Source organism: Podarcis melisellensis (assembly GCF_964234715.1).
Source record: "Podarcis melisellensis genome assembly, chromosome: 11".
NCBI lineage: Eukaryota > Metazoa > Chordata > Lepidosauria > Squamata > Lacertidae > Podarcis > Podarcis melisellensis.
Window position 1 is genome coordinate 26,857,081 of NC_138543.1, and position 18,701 is coordinate 26,875,781.

An 18,701-nucleotide genomic window follows, 5' to 3' on the forward strand; every position below is an offset into this window, starting at 1 on the left:
GCCTGAGGGCCTGAGGACAACCTTCTGGGGGCCCCATTCAAGGGTGGGTGGGTCCAAAGGCAACAGTGGGTGGTGGAACAGATTGTGAGCTTTTAGTTATATCTATCTAAGTTATATGTAGAGTAAACCCATTGAAATTAATGGACATAAGTTAGCCACATCCATTTATCCCACCCATGGAAAATCAAAGGTTTCTGACTTTTGACAGATACGTTTGACACAGACACTTTTTATCCAGGCAAGCAAAGAGGCATTGTCACAGTCCAATGACAAATTCTTGCCAAGCAAAGGCAGTCGGGAAGAGCATGGAGCAGGACTGGGGAGGGATGTGTTTGGGGGAGAATTCTATGGGTCAGATAAAGAGTCTTGGAGGGCCAAATTTGCCCCTGGACCTGAAGTTGCCCACCCCCACTCCAGTCAATCAAATGCATTCCTTACAAACATTACCAGCAATAATTTCTTTCTTACTACTCTTTGTCCTCTTTGGAAATTCACCCAAGCAGATTAATAGTCGACCACACTGTTCTTTATAGTGAGTGTAAGTTCATTAATTCATTTTTTTTAAAAAAAAGACTCAACATAAACTATCTGCTGAAAGGTCACCAGTAAGCTACTACAAGATCTAGCCAATATATTTTTTTCATGCTGCTCTAGCTCTGAGTGTTTGCATTTTTATAGCTGCCTCTCACTCATCACCCAAGACTCAAAAGGCAACGGGGGCGATTGGTCCCTGACTTTAACTAATGGAGAGTCATGGATTTTGAAACAACAGGAAGGCACAGATTATATATTTTGCTATTCCGCTGCCATGAAAGTACACGCCAAACATAGAACACTTGAAATGCCAATGCACTTGTGTGAATCATACACTAGTCACATGGGTAATAAATCAGCAATATTATACGTGAAATTCATGGAAATGAAATGAATTCTTAGCATCTATTTAAGTGTTGTTTTAAAAATATATACCTGGAATCGGTGGTGTTCCCTCAGAGCAATTATTTCTGTTGGTTACATTTTGTTTTTCTGTGTATATTGACTGTGTATTGTTCCGTTGAGCAAATCACAGGAAATTCAGATGCAATTGCTAACACCACCCCTATTGTAAAAAGTGATGTTAGATACTGCTAAAGCTTTAGAAGTTGTTGTTCTATGTATCTAAGGATAATTCTGAATGTTTCTTTTTTTAAAAAAAGAAATGTTCATATACTCAGTATTGTCTTCTCTGAACGGCTGTGACACTCCAGAGTCTCAAGCAGAGAGCTTCCTCATCACCTGTCATTTGATCTTTTTAACTAGAGATTTCAGGAACTGAAACCGGAGCCTTCTACGTGCAAACCACATTCTTTAGTATGGAGCCTCAGCCATTCATCAGCCACACAGCCATGCTATTCAACCAAGCACCCCTCATACCCCTCCATCACTAAAAACCACCTTGTCCCCCAATGTGAAGTTTTCACCGCATATTCCTCCTGTCTCATTCCCCTTAGCCTTAAGAGGTCAAGCCTTTGGAAACCCCTGTGTCTCCAATCCACCGTACCGCACTAGACCACATGTGAGGGTTTCCCTAATCAAGTTATCCTTTCATTTACAAGAGAGAAACTGCATTCATTTTCAAGCTTCCATGACTGACCCTTCCCACTTCAGACTGTTCTTATAGCTACTCAGTGAATGTTCATCTACTTAGTATTGTCTACTCTGTATGGCTGCAACTCTCCAGAGACCTTATAGCCATGCAGCGAATGAAGTGCTGTACTCTTGCACCAATTGCAAATTGTTATATAGTGTTATATTGTATTATTCCAAAAAAAGGGAGATAACCTTTTCTCAATCAATTTATATAGCTCACTTATTGCTGATGTGTTCAGTTCAGCCTACGAAATGGCTGCAACAATGATTTTTTGTGGGAACGTACAGCATAAGGGGCTTCTACCCTTGTGATAACCATGCTGTTCCTTTCATTTCCTACAGGGGCGAAAGGGGAAAGGTTCTATTTTCGTCTGGGCTTCTGGGAATGGCGGCCGCCAAGGAGACAACTGTGACTGTGATGGCTACACAGATAGCATCTACACGATCTCCATCAGCAGTGCTTCTCAACAAGGCCATTCTCCCTGGTATGCAGAGAAGTGCTCTTCAACAATGGCCACAGCATACAGCAGTGGGGATTATACTGACCAGAAAATTGTAGGTTGTTTTTACCAGATTTAACAAGCTTTCATTTTTGAGGGGAGGGGAGGAAATCGCCTGATCCATGTTTTATGTTCTAATATGCCAAGTCCTTCTGTAGTGGGCTGTAGGATACTGCATTTCCCTAATGATAAGACAAAACAACCTTTCACTTAAGAGCAAAAAGTGATCTATAATTTTGTCTTCATGGTGTTGATTGCTGAAAAAAAGAATGTCACTTATGGGTTAGAGGAGGCTCTCTCAAATCTGTCACCCTGAAGGACCAAACTGCCTCTGTATCACTATTTATTTATTTATTTATTTATACCCCGCCCATCTGGCTGAGTTTCCCCAGCCGGCTCCCAATCGAGTGTTAAAAACAATACAGAATTATTAAAAACTTACCTAAACAGGGCTGCCTTCGGATGTCTTTTAAAGATAGGATAGCTGCTTATTTCCTTCACGTCTGAAGGGAGGGTGTTCCACAGGGCAGGCGCCACTACTGAGAAGGCCCTCTGTTTGGTTCCCTGTAACCTCACTTCTCGCAATGAGGGAACCGCCAGAAGGCCCTCGGCGCTGGATCTCAGTGTCCGGGCAGAACGATGGGGGTGCAGACGCTCCTTCAGGTATACAGGACCGAGGCCGTTTAGGGCTTTAAAGGTCAGCACCAACACTTTGAATTGTGCTTCTTGGACAGGGAATTGGATTGAATTTGCTTTCAGTGTTTGGGTAGAAAATTTGTGGGTTTCCTGTTCCTTTCATGGCAGGGAACATCTCTGCTCATAGACCAACTGATAGATTTAATATTGCAGCGAACAGATCACCCTTCTTGTCATGTGTGTAAAACAGGAGGTAGTATGCAAACCCACTGCAACGCTTTCAGAAAACCACATGGAAGTAGCAATCATATTGCTCCTATAGCATGGAAGGGCGGGGGGGGGGAACCCTGGTCTGATTGTGAAACAGAGATGAGGGTTAAAATAACTGAATTGTGATTGGTCAGAAATACTTCCAGTTTGGGGTTGACTTATAAAGCTAAGTAAGTGCAAATAAGAATATGCCCTGTCATTAGTTCTTCACTTCCACACATTGTACCTTTCCTTGCTGACATGTTGGGTACTTTATCTAAGTGGGAAACTTCATTTTCTAATAAATCACCCACTTCATTTTCTGAATGACTGTGTTCTGCTTCTGTTGGAGGGGAAGAACAGCATTCAGTCTCAAACTCTGTGATTTTAAAGCCAGAAAGCTCTTTATAAATTCCTAAACCCAACATAGCAATGTGCTTTATGATTCATTTGTAAACATGGAAAGCTAACTTGTATGCTCCTTGAGATCTCAGAATAAGGCAAGTTGCTTGACTTGGACATATTTTCCTTCAGTGCAAAAAATGTTTGGATCCAAAAACTAGAATTAAAATGCATGCAGCAAAGAAGAGTCTTCCAATCTCATCCACGTTATTTTATTAGAAAGAGTCAAATGTGTCCTCAGGTTGGACTCATTACAAAAATGGGAACTAGATCCAGGCTCAACAATCAGACATGATTATTGAGTTTGTTCTAAGCATAACTCATTCTGGATCCCACCCATAGACAAGAGTGTTTTAGTGCATGGAGACAGTAAACTCAAATTCTGTAATTTATGATGTTTATCTCCTTCAGATAAGTGCTGACCTTCATAATGATTGCACTTCCACACACACTGGGACATCTGCTTCTGCTCCTTTAGCTGCAGGGATCTTTGCTCTCGCACTGGAGGCCAAGTAAGTCTTCTTAAACTCCCTTTTAGTACCCATCTCTTTCTTTCTTGTTATCATCACTGTGAAAATTATGGCAAAAACCCTCCAGCAGTTCAGGTCTTGAAAGTTAGCTGGATTGTTTTTAATCGGCTCTCACTGTTCTTCACAATGTTTAACATATAGGCTCGTCTCCAGACTTAATCATGTTTAGAGTAGATCAATGGGACATACAGGTAGTCTGCAATCCTAACCCCTCTTACCTGTGAGTAAACCCCACAGAATTAAACAGGACTTTACTTCTGAGTAGACATGGTTAGAACTGTTCTGTAACTTACATCCCCCTGGTTCCAGGCATGACTAAATATGGATCCAACGCAGGGTAAATATAAAAGCCACTGGCATTGACAATTATGGATTTAGATCCTAGGAATTAGACGCCCTGCAAGTTTCAAGGTGGTGATCTTTCTCAGAGGCTGAATGAAAGAAGGGTGGGAGAGAAAGAACAAAGCTTTAATCCATAAATCATTATGATCTTCCTTGTTCAACCCCAAAATTGCCTTCATAAATGTTTACAGTGAAGGCTGCAGATATATATAATGGGGAATAGTATTATGACACAATAGTGAATCGACTTAACAAATGTTATATAATGAAGTAGCATTGATCTTCTAACCCAGTGTTTCCCAACCTTGTGCCTCCAGCTGTTTTTGGACTACAATTCCCATCATCCCTTGCCACTGGTCTTGCTAGTCAGGGATGATGGGGGTTGTAGTTCAAAAACAGCTGGAGGCACAAGGTTGGGAAACACTGTTCTAACCTACTATTCCAGCCAACACAACATAATCTCTTTCTCTGTAAAAGTCCCTGCAAAAACATGCCTGGAGAACCTAGTAGGGATCTGTTGACTGATGGAACTATGTGAAGAACAGTGGACAGCATGAAAGCCCCAGGATATTATGCTAAGAATGCCAAAATTCATGAGCTTAGCCCCACCCACTGGAAAGAATGTGCTGAGTGTGTGGAAGAAAATTCCAGTGGATTGTGGCCAAATACCATTAGGTGAGATATTTAGAAATTGACTAGAATTTTGTTTGTGATAGTCCTAATCTAACCTGGAGAGATATGCAACATTTGGTAGTCTGGACATCTGAATTTGATCCGTTGGCCAACAATCCGGGATGGAAGAAGAATGGAGCTGGACTGATGGTGAACAGCAGATTTGGATTTGGATTGCTCAATGCCAAAGCACTGGTAGATTTGGCTGACCCTAAAACCTGGAAAGAAGTACCCGAAAAGAAAGAGTGCATTGTTAAGGACAGCAGCTTTGAACCAAGGTAAGAATTCCATTGTTAGTTAATAGCCTATGTCTACCAGAAATATTTTATCCTATTAAAGACACTTGAAAAGCCTAGAAGGTGAGTCACTGTTGCTTATCAGGAGAGAGGAGAAAGGCAGCAGGGTGGTCAGGGTGGTGCAAACAAAAGCGGTTGCTTCCAATTGGCTCTGTCAGTGCATTTGCATTGTGATTACCTCCCTGCCACCTCATCCTGCTCCCTCCATGTAAGAAGCAATGATCCACCTGCTGGGAAGCTAGCATAGAGGGTCTGGTCCAGTCAGCAACTCACTTAAGTTAAAAAAAAACAGTGTTCCTGGTCTACTGCTTCCCTTTCATGTGCATTAGAACAAGAAGAAGGTGAAGAATTGGAAAGGGACTACTAGTCATTGGTAGCAAAACATCTGGCTTTGCATGTAAATGGTTCCAGGTTCAATCCAGTCAAAAGTCTTTCAGGGTAATGGATTGGACCTGGATTGCTGCTGCCAGAGAAGACAGAAATGATATCTGCTCTGTGCCACCACCACCCCAATACCAGGCTGCTTTGAAAACTTCCCCATGGCTCTCACAGGTGTATGTAGCATTGTAATCTTGGGCATTGTGGGAAATTTAGCCCATAGCTGCCTGGTACAGAGCAAGCATCAAAGACCAGTGGATCCTTGAACCTGGCTTAGGTTGTCAGTTCAAGTGCTGATGCTGGACCTGTGAAAGACTAGGGGTCCCCCATACAGTGGGATGAAAAAACCATTATACACGTTCCTGCTCCCAGAATTACACCCAGAATTTATTTCAAAGGAGCTTTACAGGAACAATAAATGAAGCAAAATGTCCATATCTTACCTTGAGACTATTAATATCACAAGTGTAAAAAGGCAACAGAACCTCACTGAATAAATGAAGAGAATAAATTGACATTGGGGGGGAAATAACTTGATAATTTCCTTGTAACATTGCCAGGTTATTAAGATCTAGTGGTGAAGTTACCATTGAAATTCCCACAACAGCTTGTGAAGGTCAAGAAAATGCCATTAAATCCCTGGAACATGTACAATTTGAAGCAACGATTGAATATTCCCGCAGAGGTGATCTTCATGTGACCCTGACTTCTCCATCAGGTACAGGAGACAAACTACCTAGTTCTGCTATGTCTAGTAATTATACCCTAGACACAACCAGTTTCTCTTTTCTTTTAGCTGTTTTGTAATGTTTTGGGAGCTGCAAAGATTAAGCATCCCTTTGGGAAGTGGGATGCTAGTATCAGCACACCAAAAAACCCTGAAATGTCAAACTAAAAATCAATGAGGGCGCTTTTAGATGGCAAATCATTGTTTGCCAGTAGCAAGCACAACTGCATGTCAACATGCATATCTTCTAACAAACCTACCAGAACTGAGCAGGCATTTGATCCAGAGATTTTCATGGGTTTGGGGAGGGGTGAGCCAGCCACCAGAATGCTCCTGGTGCATGTTTCAAGGAGAAAATCCAAAATAATGGAAAAAGAAATGAAAGCACGAAGGAAATTAAAAAGGAAACGAAATATCTTCCCCAATCTATATACTGTGTACCTGCCTCCAGCTCCCACTTCCTGGAAAATTAATTTACTCCATGGTTTTCTTGGAGATGGCCATGATTCATGTTCCCTCTGGCAAATTAAGCAAGGGAAAAACAATGGCTAAAGGCAGAGGTGTTGTACCTGGGCTCTTGGTAGCATCACCTTGCTGAAAGTACACATGGAACACTTTTTCAGTGATTTAAGAGGATTAAGCAAAAGGTGCGAAGAAAAAGTGGAGGAAGTCAATTGAGGCAACCATCTCTTTTTTAAAACCCAGAGTACTCTGAGAATGAGGCTGCACATCATGGTCTAGCACCATCCCCATTGGGGCTTTCTCAAAGAGTAGCACCTACCGAGATGTTGCTTCTTGTTGCAGAAAGCCTCTGAAAAGGTCCGCCACCACTTTCACTAAGATGCGGGGATACTTCCTTGGCTCCACCTTAGTTAGATTGTGTACATAAATCCCTGCTAAGGCCAATAATGTAAAGTAGAGAGGTCCAGCAGTGTTAAAATTGAAATATAACTCTCCCTTATTGAGGGCATGTGGAGTTTAATCTATTTGCAACTAGCCATTGTTGTCTTAGCAACAGAACTCATCTACAACAGAGCTCTCCTATTTTATATCTTCCATTTTATAGCTTCTAGGCATTTAAAAAAAAATTTATTGTTTCTCATGACCAATCCTCAGGGCCCCTTCAAGCTCTCATTAAAATTAGAAGTGAGCTTTCTGGTGCTTCATCCATAAAGAAAATAATAGTGTGAGAGATCACAAAACCTGTCAATTTGCAAAATAGGGACGCCACCTCCCTTATCTACTCCTTTAGGTTGTAATCTCTAAGTTGCTTGCTCCAGAGCATGCCGATTGTCATCAGGACTACTCTCAAACAAATGTGTTGCAGAAAGCAAATTGAGAGAAGAGAAAATGATAGAGTACATGGTTTGTATGCAGCAGACCCCCCTTTCAATTCCTAGCATCCCCAAGGAGGAAACCTGTTTCTGAACCTGCTGTCAATCAATTTAGAGCTGCTACCCACCAGTATACTAAGCTAGATGGACCATTGGTATGACTTAGTATAAGGCATGTTATTATGTTCATTAAAATAAATGACAAAGGCACTGATCATAGCCCATGTACTCCCACCAATACTATATTCTGAATCTTATTCCCCAATCATAAAATCTGAACCAATTACTGAAAAACTAAGCCAAAGCCAAGACTTTCAGGCCTTTAAGGGCCATTTCCCCTCCTCATGGCAGTTTCTTTTTTCCTTTTGCCTGTGCAGTATATCGACACATTAATGGACAAGTTTTTAGTTCCATTCAACATATGCAGAACATACAATCTTGCACAACAACTATATATTGAAGGAGAAGCAGAGCCATGCTACTATCCCCATCCTTGAGTTTGTGCATCTACCTGGCCCTACTCTTAGGCATGGACATCTAAGCAATGGAATTCGGTGTATGTTGACTCTCCATGCATAGGATTTCACAGGAACTGGAAACCTGGGTGATCAAGACTACAGCTTCTGTGGAAACCTCTTTGCATACTGCTTAGACCTGGCTTCCACTGCTCAGATGTCCATGTCCAATGTGTGGGTTTTGGTAGTGGAGCAGGAGAAGACTTCCAGTGTCAGGGATGGTGCTGGTAGTGTGGCCCAAGTATCTCTTTCAACAGGGAGCTAATGTTTAACTCGTTTTGATGAGTTTTGCAATGATGTGAAAAGCTGCAGATAATGGCAGGGATCCATGGAAGTCCTTGGAGAAACATTTGTTTCTAAACAATCACTGGAGAATCCCTATTTATGTCTTCTGACCCAAGGATCTCTGCATAACAAGCTGAGGTCCCTCCTCACATCCCACTTTATGAGCAGCTTGTCAAGCAGTGCAGGGGGCTGTTCAGTCAGAAGTTGTGGATTTTGTAAGTGACGGATCTCAATGCCTAATTTCTAAACTTCCAGGAAAGTATACAGTGTATTCAGTCATTGATTTTATTTGTTCAATGTGCTGAATCATTTTGGCAGTGCATTATGATCTACAGGAACTCAGTATTCCCAAATCCACATATTACTATAGCTCTTGAGAGAAAACAAGCTATTCCTTTATTCCTCAGTGAACCTAAGTGGTACAGACTGTGAAACTCAAGGTCGTTCTGTGTCTCCAGAGCTGACACTGTATTTATCACTGTCTGCTAAGCCTCATCAGTTTTCCTTGTGTGACCTTATCCTGGGATTCTTATTCCTTTCCTCTAATACAGGGACCACCACAGTCTTACTAGCCGAACGGCAAAGAGATAAGTCACCCAATGGCTTTAAAGACTGGGATTTTATGTCAGTTCACACTTGGGGAGAGAATCCAACAGGCACATGGACTTTAAAAGTTGTTGATACGGTAAGCAGGGGAAGCTACTGAAGCAGTCAAATGCATGAGTGAAATGATACGAGGGGTGTAAGCCCCTTCTGGCCAGAAGCGAGGAAATATAATCAGCGCCGCAAATACCTATCACTTTAGTTTGATTGGAAATTATCATCCAGGAGTTCAGCTGAGATAAGAAGATATCAATGTTTCTAATAAAAGATCAATGCTTTATTTTTGCACATTGTGACAGAAGCAATGATTCATTGCCAGCTTTAAAGAGCAGGCATGTATTTATTTTGAAGAAATTGGGGTACTGAGAAATAAATGCAACAGGACAATGTATGGATTTTAAAGAGTAACACAAACAGTGTGTAGAATGGTTAAAATGTTTATTCAGCCGGCCTACACACCATTTGTGTTGCACTTGGAGTCACTGCCACCACCAGTTTATTCTCCTCTGTCTCCCACCTGTACAATGTAAAAGACTAATTATTCTGCTATGACCCCCAGTCTAGACGATTGCAAAATGAAGGAAGAATTGTGAACTGGAAGCTGATTTTGCATGGCACTTCAGCTCGACCTGAGCACATGAAGAAACCTCGCATCTACACATCATACAATACTGTCCAAAATGACAGGAGAGGTGCGGAAAAGATGACGGATTTTGTAGAGGTATCAATCTATTCTCATCATACCCATCCTTGAAGCATCCTTGTAGCATTAGAATCAAACAGGAGGAAATTTCCCCTTTTAAAATGTTTTTGTCTTTCTGGAATTCCTCCATTCTTAGGTCTATGTATATCTAATTAATGTACAGAATTTGCAGGCAAAAAGATGTGGCAATGGCTATTATGTAGCTTAGATGGCTATAAAAGGGACTGGATAAATTCATGAAGGATGCAACAGCAACTGTTAGTCATGATAGCTTAATGCAACGTTTGCCAACCTGATGACCTTTAGATGTCCCTGGTGGTTCCTCTTTTGAATGGAAGTGAAGCTCAGCTTCCAACCATGGTGGCCACCTGCCAAAACACAGTGCCCCAGCAATATATAGATATGAAATATATGGATTCCATAGATCCATAGAATGGGTTCTGTACATTTTATCGAAGCATAGACCTTGCATTTTGGGTACATTTAGATGACAGGTGGTCACCATTAATGGAAGCATTGCTGGGTCAGAGCAATGAGGGACCCTTTTCAGGCTCTTAGACAATGCCTGACCTGGCTGACCACTGGCACCAGACCTGAACACAAGTGAACTTTGATAGCTCACATCACACTGCATGGAGCATTCTGTTTTATGGCCCCTTTGCACACAATAGCTATGAGGAAAGCTTGAGTGTGCTGGCCCCCAGCCCATGAACAGCTGGTTGTATGAGTTCAACCGCCACAGGCAACATTGAACTTTTGACTTGGGGTTTCCAATCTGCTCAGCGTTTGCTTTAAACATGTGGAGTTCTTTTTCCTTTTGCTAATATTCAATGGCTCCTGACATTTGGCGCACTCATACATATATATATATATATTTCAGGATCACACCACACTGGAGAACCTGAGTGGAAAAAGGAAGGTGACAGAAAGTACCACTGGCAAAGATAAATTACAGGAAGTGGCCTCGTCAGATGCAATGCTCCGGCTACTGCAAAATGCCTTTCGTGACCAGATGGGTGGGAATCAAGTACCAAAAAAGGTGCTAAGTGAAAACTCAAATATTCCCTATGAACATTACTATCAAGCTCTTGAGAAACTAAACCAAGCCTCTCAGCTGAAAGACTCAGAGGAGTCTCTGTATAGTGACTATGTTGACCTTTTTTACACTAGCAAACCATACAAGCATCGGGATGACAGACTACTCCAAGCCTTGGTTGACATTCTGAAAGAAAAAGATTAAGATATACATATATAGAATAAGGCACTAGGTTGGAAACATTCACAGCCACCCCATCTTCTTAATACTCCTCATTCCAGACTGGCTCCCACTTATTCAATCTGCATCATCATCATCACTTTTATGGCTTTCCGCATGCCAACTATCTTCTTTAGGAGAAAGAGATTGGGCTGCTTGTTAGATGTGAGGAAATCACACCTTTATGAAAGCTTTCAGTAATCCTGAGAACAGGCAGCTTCCTTCGGGAATGAGACAATTTCACCAACTTGAGAAAATACTAGAGATTGAATACAGCAGGCCCTGTCCAAAAAATTATGTTACCAATCGCAGTTAGGGATATTGTTTCAAGCAAAAAATAATAGTAATAATAATAATAATAATAAATTTTATTTATATCCCGCCCTCCCCAGCCGAAGCCGGGCTCAGGGCGGCTAACAACAATAAAACAGTACAACAGTATGACACAACACAACACTCTAAAATCATTCATTATAAAATTGGTTTGATTCAAATCAATGGTAACCATTGGGCCAGAGCTCCGCGAAGATTGCCGAAGGAGGGAGTCAGGCTGTGCCCTGGCCAAAAGCCAGCGATTATCTAACGTCTCCTTAATTGAAGTGAGTTCTTTAACCCATAGAGAAGATTTCCTTTCAGAAGGAATAAGGCAGTATTGTCACAAAATCCAGCCAACTCCTTTCAACCCCAAATACCCCCCACCCTGCCCTAGTTTGGATTCACATGTAAAAACACTCCTTCAAAAAAATTTCTTCCATACAGCCAATCAGTTTCTACCACTGTGGTTCAAGAACAGCAGTGGGGCATCTCTGGTCCACATGCCTAAATATACCTGCCAGACCATTTGGGACAAGCCACACCCACCCGCCTCTATAAGTAAAAAATGTAGCTGGGCCCAAGCACTGACAATCAGCTGACTATCTACTTTGTATGTTGAACCTCTTAGCCCTGATCCACTTATTAGGAGAATCCTATACGACACCTAGACCATGCTTGAATCTACACGGATTATATAGAATCTGATCCTGGGAAATGTAAATAGGATACTACCAGCACCAGTCTTCTTTAATAAGGCACAGGAAGAAATGCAGATGTGAATAGTACCATGCCAAAACCTGGGCATCAGGATCAAATGAGTCCAGTTAGGCCCTTTTGCTGGTGTTAAAACTCTATAGCCCTATTAGGCACTGAATGTGCTAATTTTACTCTCCCCCCCCCCCAAAAAAAATATCAAAACTAAGTCCATACATTTCAAGAGACAGGCTTCCTGGGGGAAAGCCCTAATATAACCAGAGAGTACTAAATATAAATAGCAAATGCTGAATCTAACCAGATCTGCGTGATTTTACTCTGTTTCTCATAACACTCCTGGAACAATGGGCTTGTCACTATCCCCAGGTCCCTACGTTTCTTTCTAGTAAGTACCATTTGTAAATCTTTGTTACCAATCAGGGGTTATTCTTCCTATTTCAAAAACTATGTCTCTTAGGAAGTCGGAAACTCCACCCAGCTGTAGACTAAGGTCCAAATTGAGGCAAGATTTGGGATAGCTGTTTGTAATTTGATAGCTTATAGTTCAGAGCATAACACGGAGTTGGCAATAAATCAGCTGTCACCCGTTTTCCTTATTGTCGGTCAGACTTGAGGAGAGTGGCAGCGTGGGGAGTAAACCCTCCGGACATTAAGATAACAAGGTAACAAGAAGGGCTTTTTTTTTTTAGAAGCAACAAGCTAAAAGAACTATTAAAACTATTTAAAAACTCTGGAGGAGTTAAAATATATTATAAAAGGGGTTTCAAGGGTTGGCTCGGTGTCGAGCCTATTTAAAAAGCAAATTTAGGAACTTGCCTCAGATAACCTCCAGAACTCCGATCTGGCCAGATCTGGCATTATTGTGGTGATTTTCTTGCTGTATGACACATTTGTCAACATCTAGCAGAGAGGCTATTTTGTCAGAAATGAAAAACCGGGGAAGAGAGGCACAAGGGCTTTTAAGAACAAATGGAAACTGAATGCAGAAGAAACATTTCAATGAAAGATACCTAGACTGGCTTGGCTGCTTTATTAGGTGAGGCAGTGTCTGTAGGGACCATGGCCAAGGCTGAAAGAGGTAAGAAAGAAAGAAAGAAAGAAAGAAAGAAAGAAAGAAAGAAAGAAAGAAAGAAAGAAAGAAAGAAAGAAAGAAAGAGAAAGAGAGGACATCAAGGAAATAACTAGTGAAACATAATGTGGGCACAGAGGCCGCAAGAGCAGTGAAAAGGAAATCAAGAGGACAGGAGAGAAAATGTGGGAAAGGGCTGTGGCAGAAAACATCACTCGCACATCATCTAGCTACAGGTATGGTGACTGCCAGGGGAAATGCTAAATCATCAGGTAAGGTTCAAAAGAAAGTATAAATTGCAGGGTGTTAAGTAGAATTGTACCTTTTCCCCATGTGCACATTTTTTGTGTAGAATAAGGCCATAATCTATTATGTTGAAGATGCATCCCAAAGGAGAAAATACACTGTTGAATCAACGAGTGCATTAAAATGTAACTAATGTAAGGTGAATAAATAGTGACGATCAACATCCCCCCACTCTACCCCTCTTTCCTCTATGCAATACAGTCATGGGGAAGGGCCAGAGCTCACTGGCAGACCATCTTCCTTGCACGGAGAAGGTCCCAACTTCAAGCCACAGCACCTCCAGATAGGACTGGGCAAAAGTCCTGCCTGGAATTCTGGAGAGTTGTTGTCAGTCACTGCAGACCAGGCTAACAGGACCAGTGGTCAGGGATGATGGGAATTGTAGTCCCAGACATCTGGAGGGCCAGAGTTTGCCTGTGCCTGCTGTAGACAATACTGACCAATGAACTGGCTCAGTGAGCTCAGGTGGACCAAGGAGCTGACTCAATATGAGGCAGCTACCTATGTAATAATAATTTCAAATCAAACTCTAGTGCCAACCAGCTGTGCATGATGACGTTGGTTCGCACCCATTGAACTTCAAAGCATGCAAAAATGTAGTCTTGATTACAGCAAGTGTTTATCTTTCCCCCCCTCCTTGGTGCTAATTACATTGGTTGTCACCACGAGGCATGCTCACTTGCCTTTTGAGAACATCCCTCTAGTAGCAATCAGTTTCTGCATGAGGTGAAAAATTGGCTGTTAAGGGCTTCACTCTTCATGAGTTTAGTTCCTTCTCAACCTTCCTCTTCTCCTTCTATTTGCCCCTCAACGTATGCCATGAACTTTACACTGAAAACTAGTGGCAGATTTGATGCGAGTTTTCTATAAAGTTCCCTAGTTCAAATAACATTTAGATCAAGGTTTCCCAAACTTAGGTCTCCAGCTTCTTTTAGACTACAACCCCCCATCAACCCTAGCTAGCAGAACCAGTGGTCATGGATGATGGGAACTGTAGTCGAAAAACAGCTGGAGACCCAACTTTGGGAAACCCTGGTAGGGAACAGAAAGTTCAATGATATAATAACCTAATAGAATGTAACAGTTGAAGTAAAGATGGGATGATTAATGGGAAATTGGAAAACCAATGCTAACTTCCTCCCTCTGCTAAGTTATCAGAACCTGGGAGCCACATTGTACATAATGCAGTGCTTCTAGCCCTCATTAACCTCTAGCTTAGATTGTGATAATTACTGGCTGCTTCCTTTAGGGAGCAGCAAAACAAGTAATTATTCATTATGTGAAAATTACCACTGCACACCTTAATTAACATCAGTGATGGACAATACATGATTGTAACCCTTTCCGAATACCTGGTTTTGTTTAGCCTTGTTCATTTAAGATCAGTAACCCATATTGTAACTAAAATTACATGAGACCTATATTTAAAGTCCTCTGATACAAATTCTGTTGCTTGAATGCTTCCAACCTAGAGTGCATTATATAGACGTTAAATTATTTTTGTTAGTCTTTTCTTGGTGCCAGTCTGTGTTTTGTGAAAAAGTAAAATGAAAGATAAAGAATGTCTTATCTCAAGGGGGAATTATATTTTCTTTACAGCTATTTATAACATATTAAAGCTTTTATCAGACACAATTTGAAAACAATAAATTATTACAAACTTTAAAAATAATAAATGACAGCAAACCATTTTTTTATTATTTGAGCAAAACAACTTCGTCCAATAAAGTATTTTTGATGGCTTGTTGAGTTGACAACAGCCACATGTATATGATGTGATGTGATGTTAAAATTTACATTTGTTTAATCATAGCATAATACAACGTAATGTGATAGCAGAGCCCAGAGTGTGTGGTCTTAACATTTGTAAAGAAGCACAACACAGAGACGTCACGTGAAATACATTTGCTTGCAAAGACGAGGCAGTGCTGTGAAGGGTTGAATCTAAGGAAAAGCACAGGACTGCCTCAAAGTGCCGTGGTGCTCTCAGAGCAGGACTTTGGGGGCAGAGGAATGCAGCAGAATAAACCAGAGGTTCCTCCAATGTAAGCAGTGACATCTTGAAGCAAATGAAGTCGTGCACATTGCCATCTAAAGGAGGGGTGCTGAACCTCTGGCCTTACAGGTGTTGCTAGACTACAACTTCCATAATCCCAATATCCGAAGGGTCACAGGTTAGTCATGCAGGATAGGTAAGTGGGTGGCACTGTGGTCTAAAGACTCTAAACCACTGAGCCTCTTGGGCTTGCTGATCAGAAGGTTGGAGGTTTGAATCCCCGCGATGGGGTGAGCTCCCGTTGCTCTGTCCCAGCTCCTGCTAACCAAGCAGTTTGAAAGCACACCAGTGCAAGTATATAAATAGGTACCGCTGTGGTGGGAAGGTAAATGGCATTTCCATGCACTCTGGTTTCCGTCAAGGTGTTCCGTTGCACCAAAAGTGGTTTAGTGACTTTAGTCATGCTGGCCACATGATCTGGAAAGCTGTCTGTGGACAAACACCCGCTCCCTTGGCCTGAAAGCAAGATCAGCACCACACCCCATAGTCGCCTTTGACTGGACTTAACCATTCAGGGGTCCTTTACCTTTACCTTTTTACCTATGCAATATGAAGACATCTAAGTCTATTAGATCCCGGGGTGTTGAAACCATTGAGTCTTGAGTCTAAAATCACTTAACAGTACTACTGCTAAACGGAAAGCTGTTGTAATGAATTTGACAGTGGTGGCTATTCCAGTGCAACAGCACCAACTTAAGCAGTTGGGACAAGATGACATTCAGAGTCAACGTGGGATATCAGCATTATGCAAGAACTACTGTGATGGCAGTCAGGTGTACTAGACAACCTAAATACACATTTGCCTATGCAATGGGTTGAGCAGCGTCTCCAGCTGTTTTTGGACTACAATTCCCACCACCCTGACCACTGATCCTGCTAGCTAGGGATGATGGGAGTTGTAGTTGATGCAAAGCCCTGCCACACCACCAGGTTGGGGGTGGGGGGAAATCTACACACACACACACACACACAGAGGAGCAGCAGCAGCAGCAAAACTGCATGGTGGAAAACCTCTCCTCTCACTGAGAGGGGAGGTGTTCCACAGAGGTTGCCAACAGTCTTGGCCATATAGCTGCAAATATGACGTTTTAAGTGCATTTTAAGTGCATTGTGCAAATCTGACACTAGATGGCACTGCTGAACCAATGGCAAATTCCATATATATATATATATATATATATATATATATATATATATATATGCAGGTTTTGGTGTCCTCGGGTGTCTTCCCGTGTAAAAGTTGGGGTGTCTAGGCGACGTTTCGACGAGGTCTCACTCGTCATCTTCAGGCTGGTGCTTTCGGCTTCTTGTTACTGGAACAGAGCAGGATCTCAGTGTTTGAGTTCCTATAAATACTGTTGAGGGGGTGTGGTGTATAGCCTCCAATGTTCTGGGCAGAGAGGAAGTTCCCAGGCTAGTGTGCCTTTTCTTCTTTTGTTCCTTAATTACTTGAGGGATATCTTGAGTGATTTCTTGAGTGATATCCTGAGTACCACTTAGGTGGGTCATTAGGTGTGGACTAGTTGCTAAAGTCTTTGTGTCTTGACCTCTTGAACTTTGTGAAGAGTTTTTCTGAGAAGATGGCTGTACTGCACTTAGTTGTGCTCTGGCTTGGCTTCGTGTATAGGGGCGAGCTGTGGTTTTGTGGCCTGTGTCAGCCAGATCTGTGTAGGGATTGCAGGGGGGTGCAGCATCCGGAGGTGCCACCATGGTTTGGCTACTGGATGGTGTCTGTAATTTATCTGTGGAGAGGGTCTGGGTTTGGGTCTGGTGTGGTTGATTGGTGATAGCGTTCTGTGTGCCTCTGGATCTGGTGTCAGTTTTTGTGGGGAGGGCTAATTTCCAGATGTCTGGCAAGCGGGATGTGTCGTCACGCTTGTTCATGTTGTGAGGGTGTTTCTCTATCTCGATGGCTTCCATGATTATTCTCTTGTGGTGATGTTCCATGTTAAAGAGCAATTTGGAATCTGCAAAATTAATTTCGTGTCCTGTTTCTTTCATGTGTTGGAAAAGAGAGGAAGTTTTTTCTTCTTTTTTGACGGCATTCTTGTGTTCTGCGATACGTGCATTTATTCGTCTGTTTGTTTGTCCAATGTACGTGGCTGGGCAGACTTTGCAGGGTATTTCATAGACCCCTTGGTTTTCCAACTGGATTTTATCCTTGGGGTTTCTGAGGATATTGGCTATTTTTTGGTTGGTGCAAAAGGCTGTTTTGATATTGTGTTTATGGAGGATTTTGCTAATTTTATCTGTAGTGCCCTTGATATAAGGAAGGAGGGCCATGCCATTGTTTTCTTCTGTGTCTTGGTTTTTGGGGGGTGTTTCTTTTTGGATTAGCTTCGTAACCCTGTTTTGCTGGTATCCATTGGCAATTAACACATTTGAGAGATTCTGTAACTCAGTTGTCAAGTGGTCTTTGTCAGCCAGGCGTTTGGTTCTGGAGATGAGAGTCCAGAACCAAACGCCTGGCTGACAAAGACCACTTGACAACTGAGTTACAGAATCTCTCAAATGTGTTAATTGCCAATGGATACCAGCAAAACAGGGTTACGAAGCTAATCCAAAAAGAAACACCCCCCAAAAACCAAGACACAGAAGAAAACAATGGCATGGCCCTCCTTCCTTATATCAAGGGCACTACAGATAAAATTAGCAAAATCCTCCATAAACACAATATCAAAACAGCCTTTTGCACCAACCAAAAAATAGCCAATATCCTCAGAAACCCCAAGGATAAAATCCAGTTGGAAAACCAAGGGGTCTATGAAATACCCTGCAAAGTCTGCCCAGCCACGTACATTGGACAAACAAACAGACGAATAAATGCACGTATCGCAGAACACAAGAATGCCGTCAAAAAAGAAGAAAAAACTTCCTCTCTTTTCCAACACATGAAAGAAACAGGACACGAAATTAATTTTGCAGATTCCAAATTGCTCTTTAACATGGAACATCACCACAAGAGAATAATCATGGAAGCCATCGAGATAGAGAAACACCCTCACAACATGAACAAGCGTGACGACACATCCCGCTTGCCAGACATCTGGAAATTAGCCCTCCCCACAAAAACTGACACCAGATCCAGAGGCACACAGAACGCTATCACCAATCAACCACACCAGACCCAAACCCAGACCCTCTCCACAGATAAATTACAGACACCATCCAGTAGCCAAACCATG

The 18,701-nt window shown here is 42.0% G+C and overlaps 1 protein-coding gene and 1 long non-coding RNA gene across 4 annotated transcripts in view; one reads left to right on the forward strand and one right to left on the reverse strand.

Annotated features, from left to right (window-relative positions):
- Window positions 1-11,742, forward strand: part of PCSK1 (proprotein convertase subtilisin/kexin type 1) — a 30,546-nt gene extending 18,804 nt beyond the window's left edge. For 2 of the 3 annotated variants that reach the window (XM_081930554.1, XM_081930555.1), the window contains exons 8-14: window positions 1,972-2,184; window positions 3,828-3,928; window positions 5,005-5,238; window positions 6,195-6,352; window positions 9,047-9,180; window positions 9,658-9,819; window positions 10,682-11,742. In XM_081930554.1, coding sequence (XP_081786680.1) covers window positions 1,972-2,184; window positions 3,828-3,928; window positions 5,005-5,238; window positions 6,195-6,352; window positions 9,047-9,180; window positions 9,658-9,819; window positions 10,682-11,041 — 1,362 coding nt within the window. In that variant the 3' untranslated portion in view covers window positions 11,042-11,742. The remainder of the gene's footprint in view (window positions 1-1,971; window positions 2,185-3,827; window positions 3,929-5,004; window positions 5,239-6,194; window positions 6,353-9,046; window positions 9,181-9,657; window positions 9,820-10,681) is intronic. The other variant, XR_014172961.1, reaches the window with a different exon arrangement.
- A 523-nt stretch (window positions 11,743-12,265) lies between these two features.
- LOC309380679 lies at window positions 12,266-13,565 on the reverse strand. The gene is made up of 2 exons (XR_014173017.1): window positions 12,921-13,565; window positions 12,266-12,372 (listed from the first exon to the last, which is right to left on the reverse strand). It is a non-coding gene; the product is annotated as an uncharacterized lncRNA (long non-coding RNA).
- Between the last annotated feature and the right edge of the window lie 5,136 nt (window positions 13,566-18,701).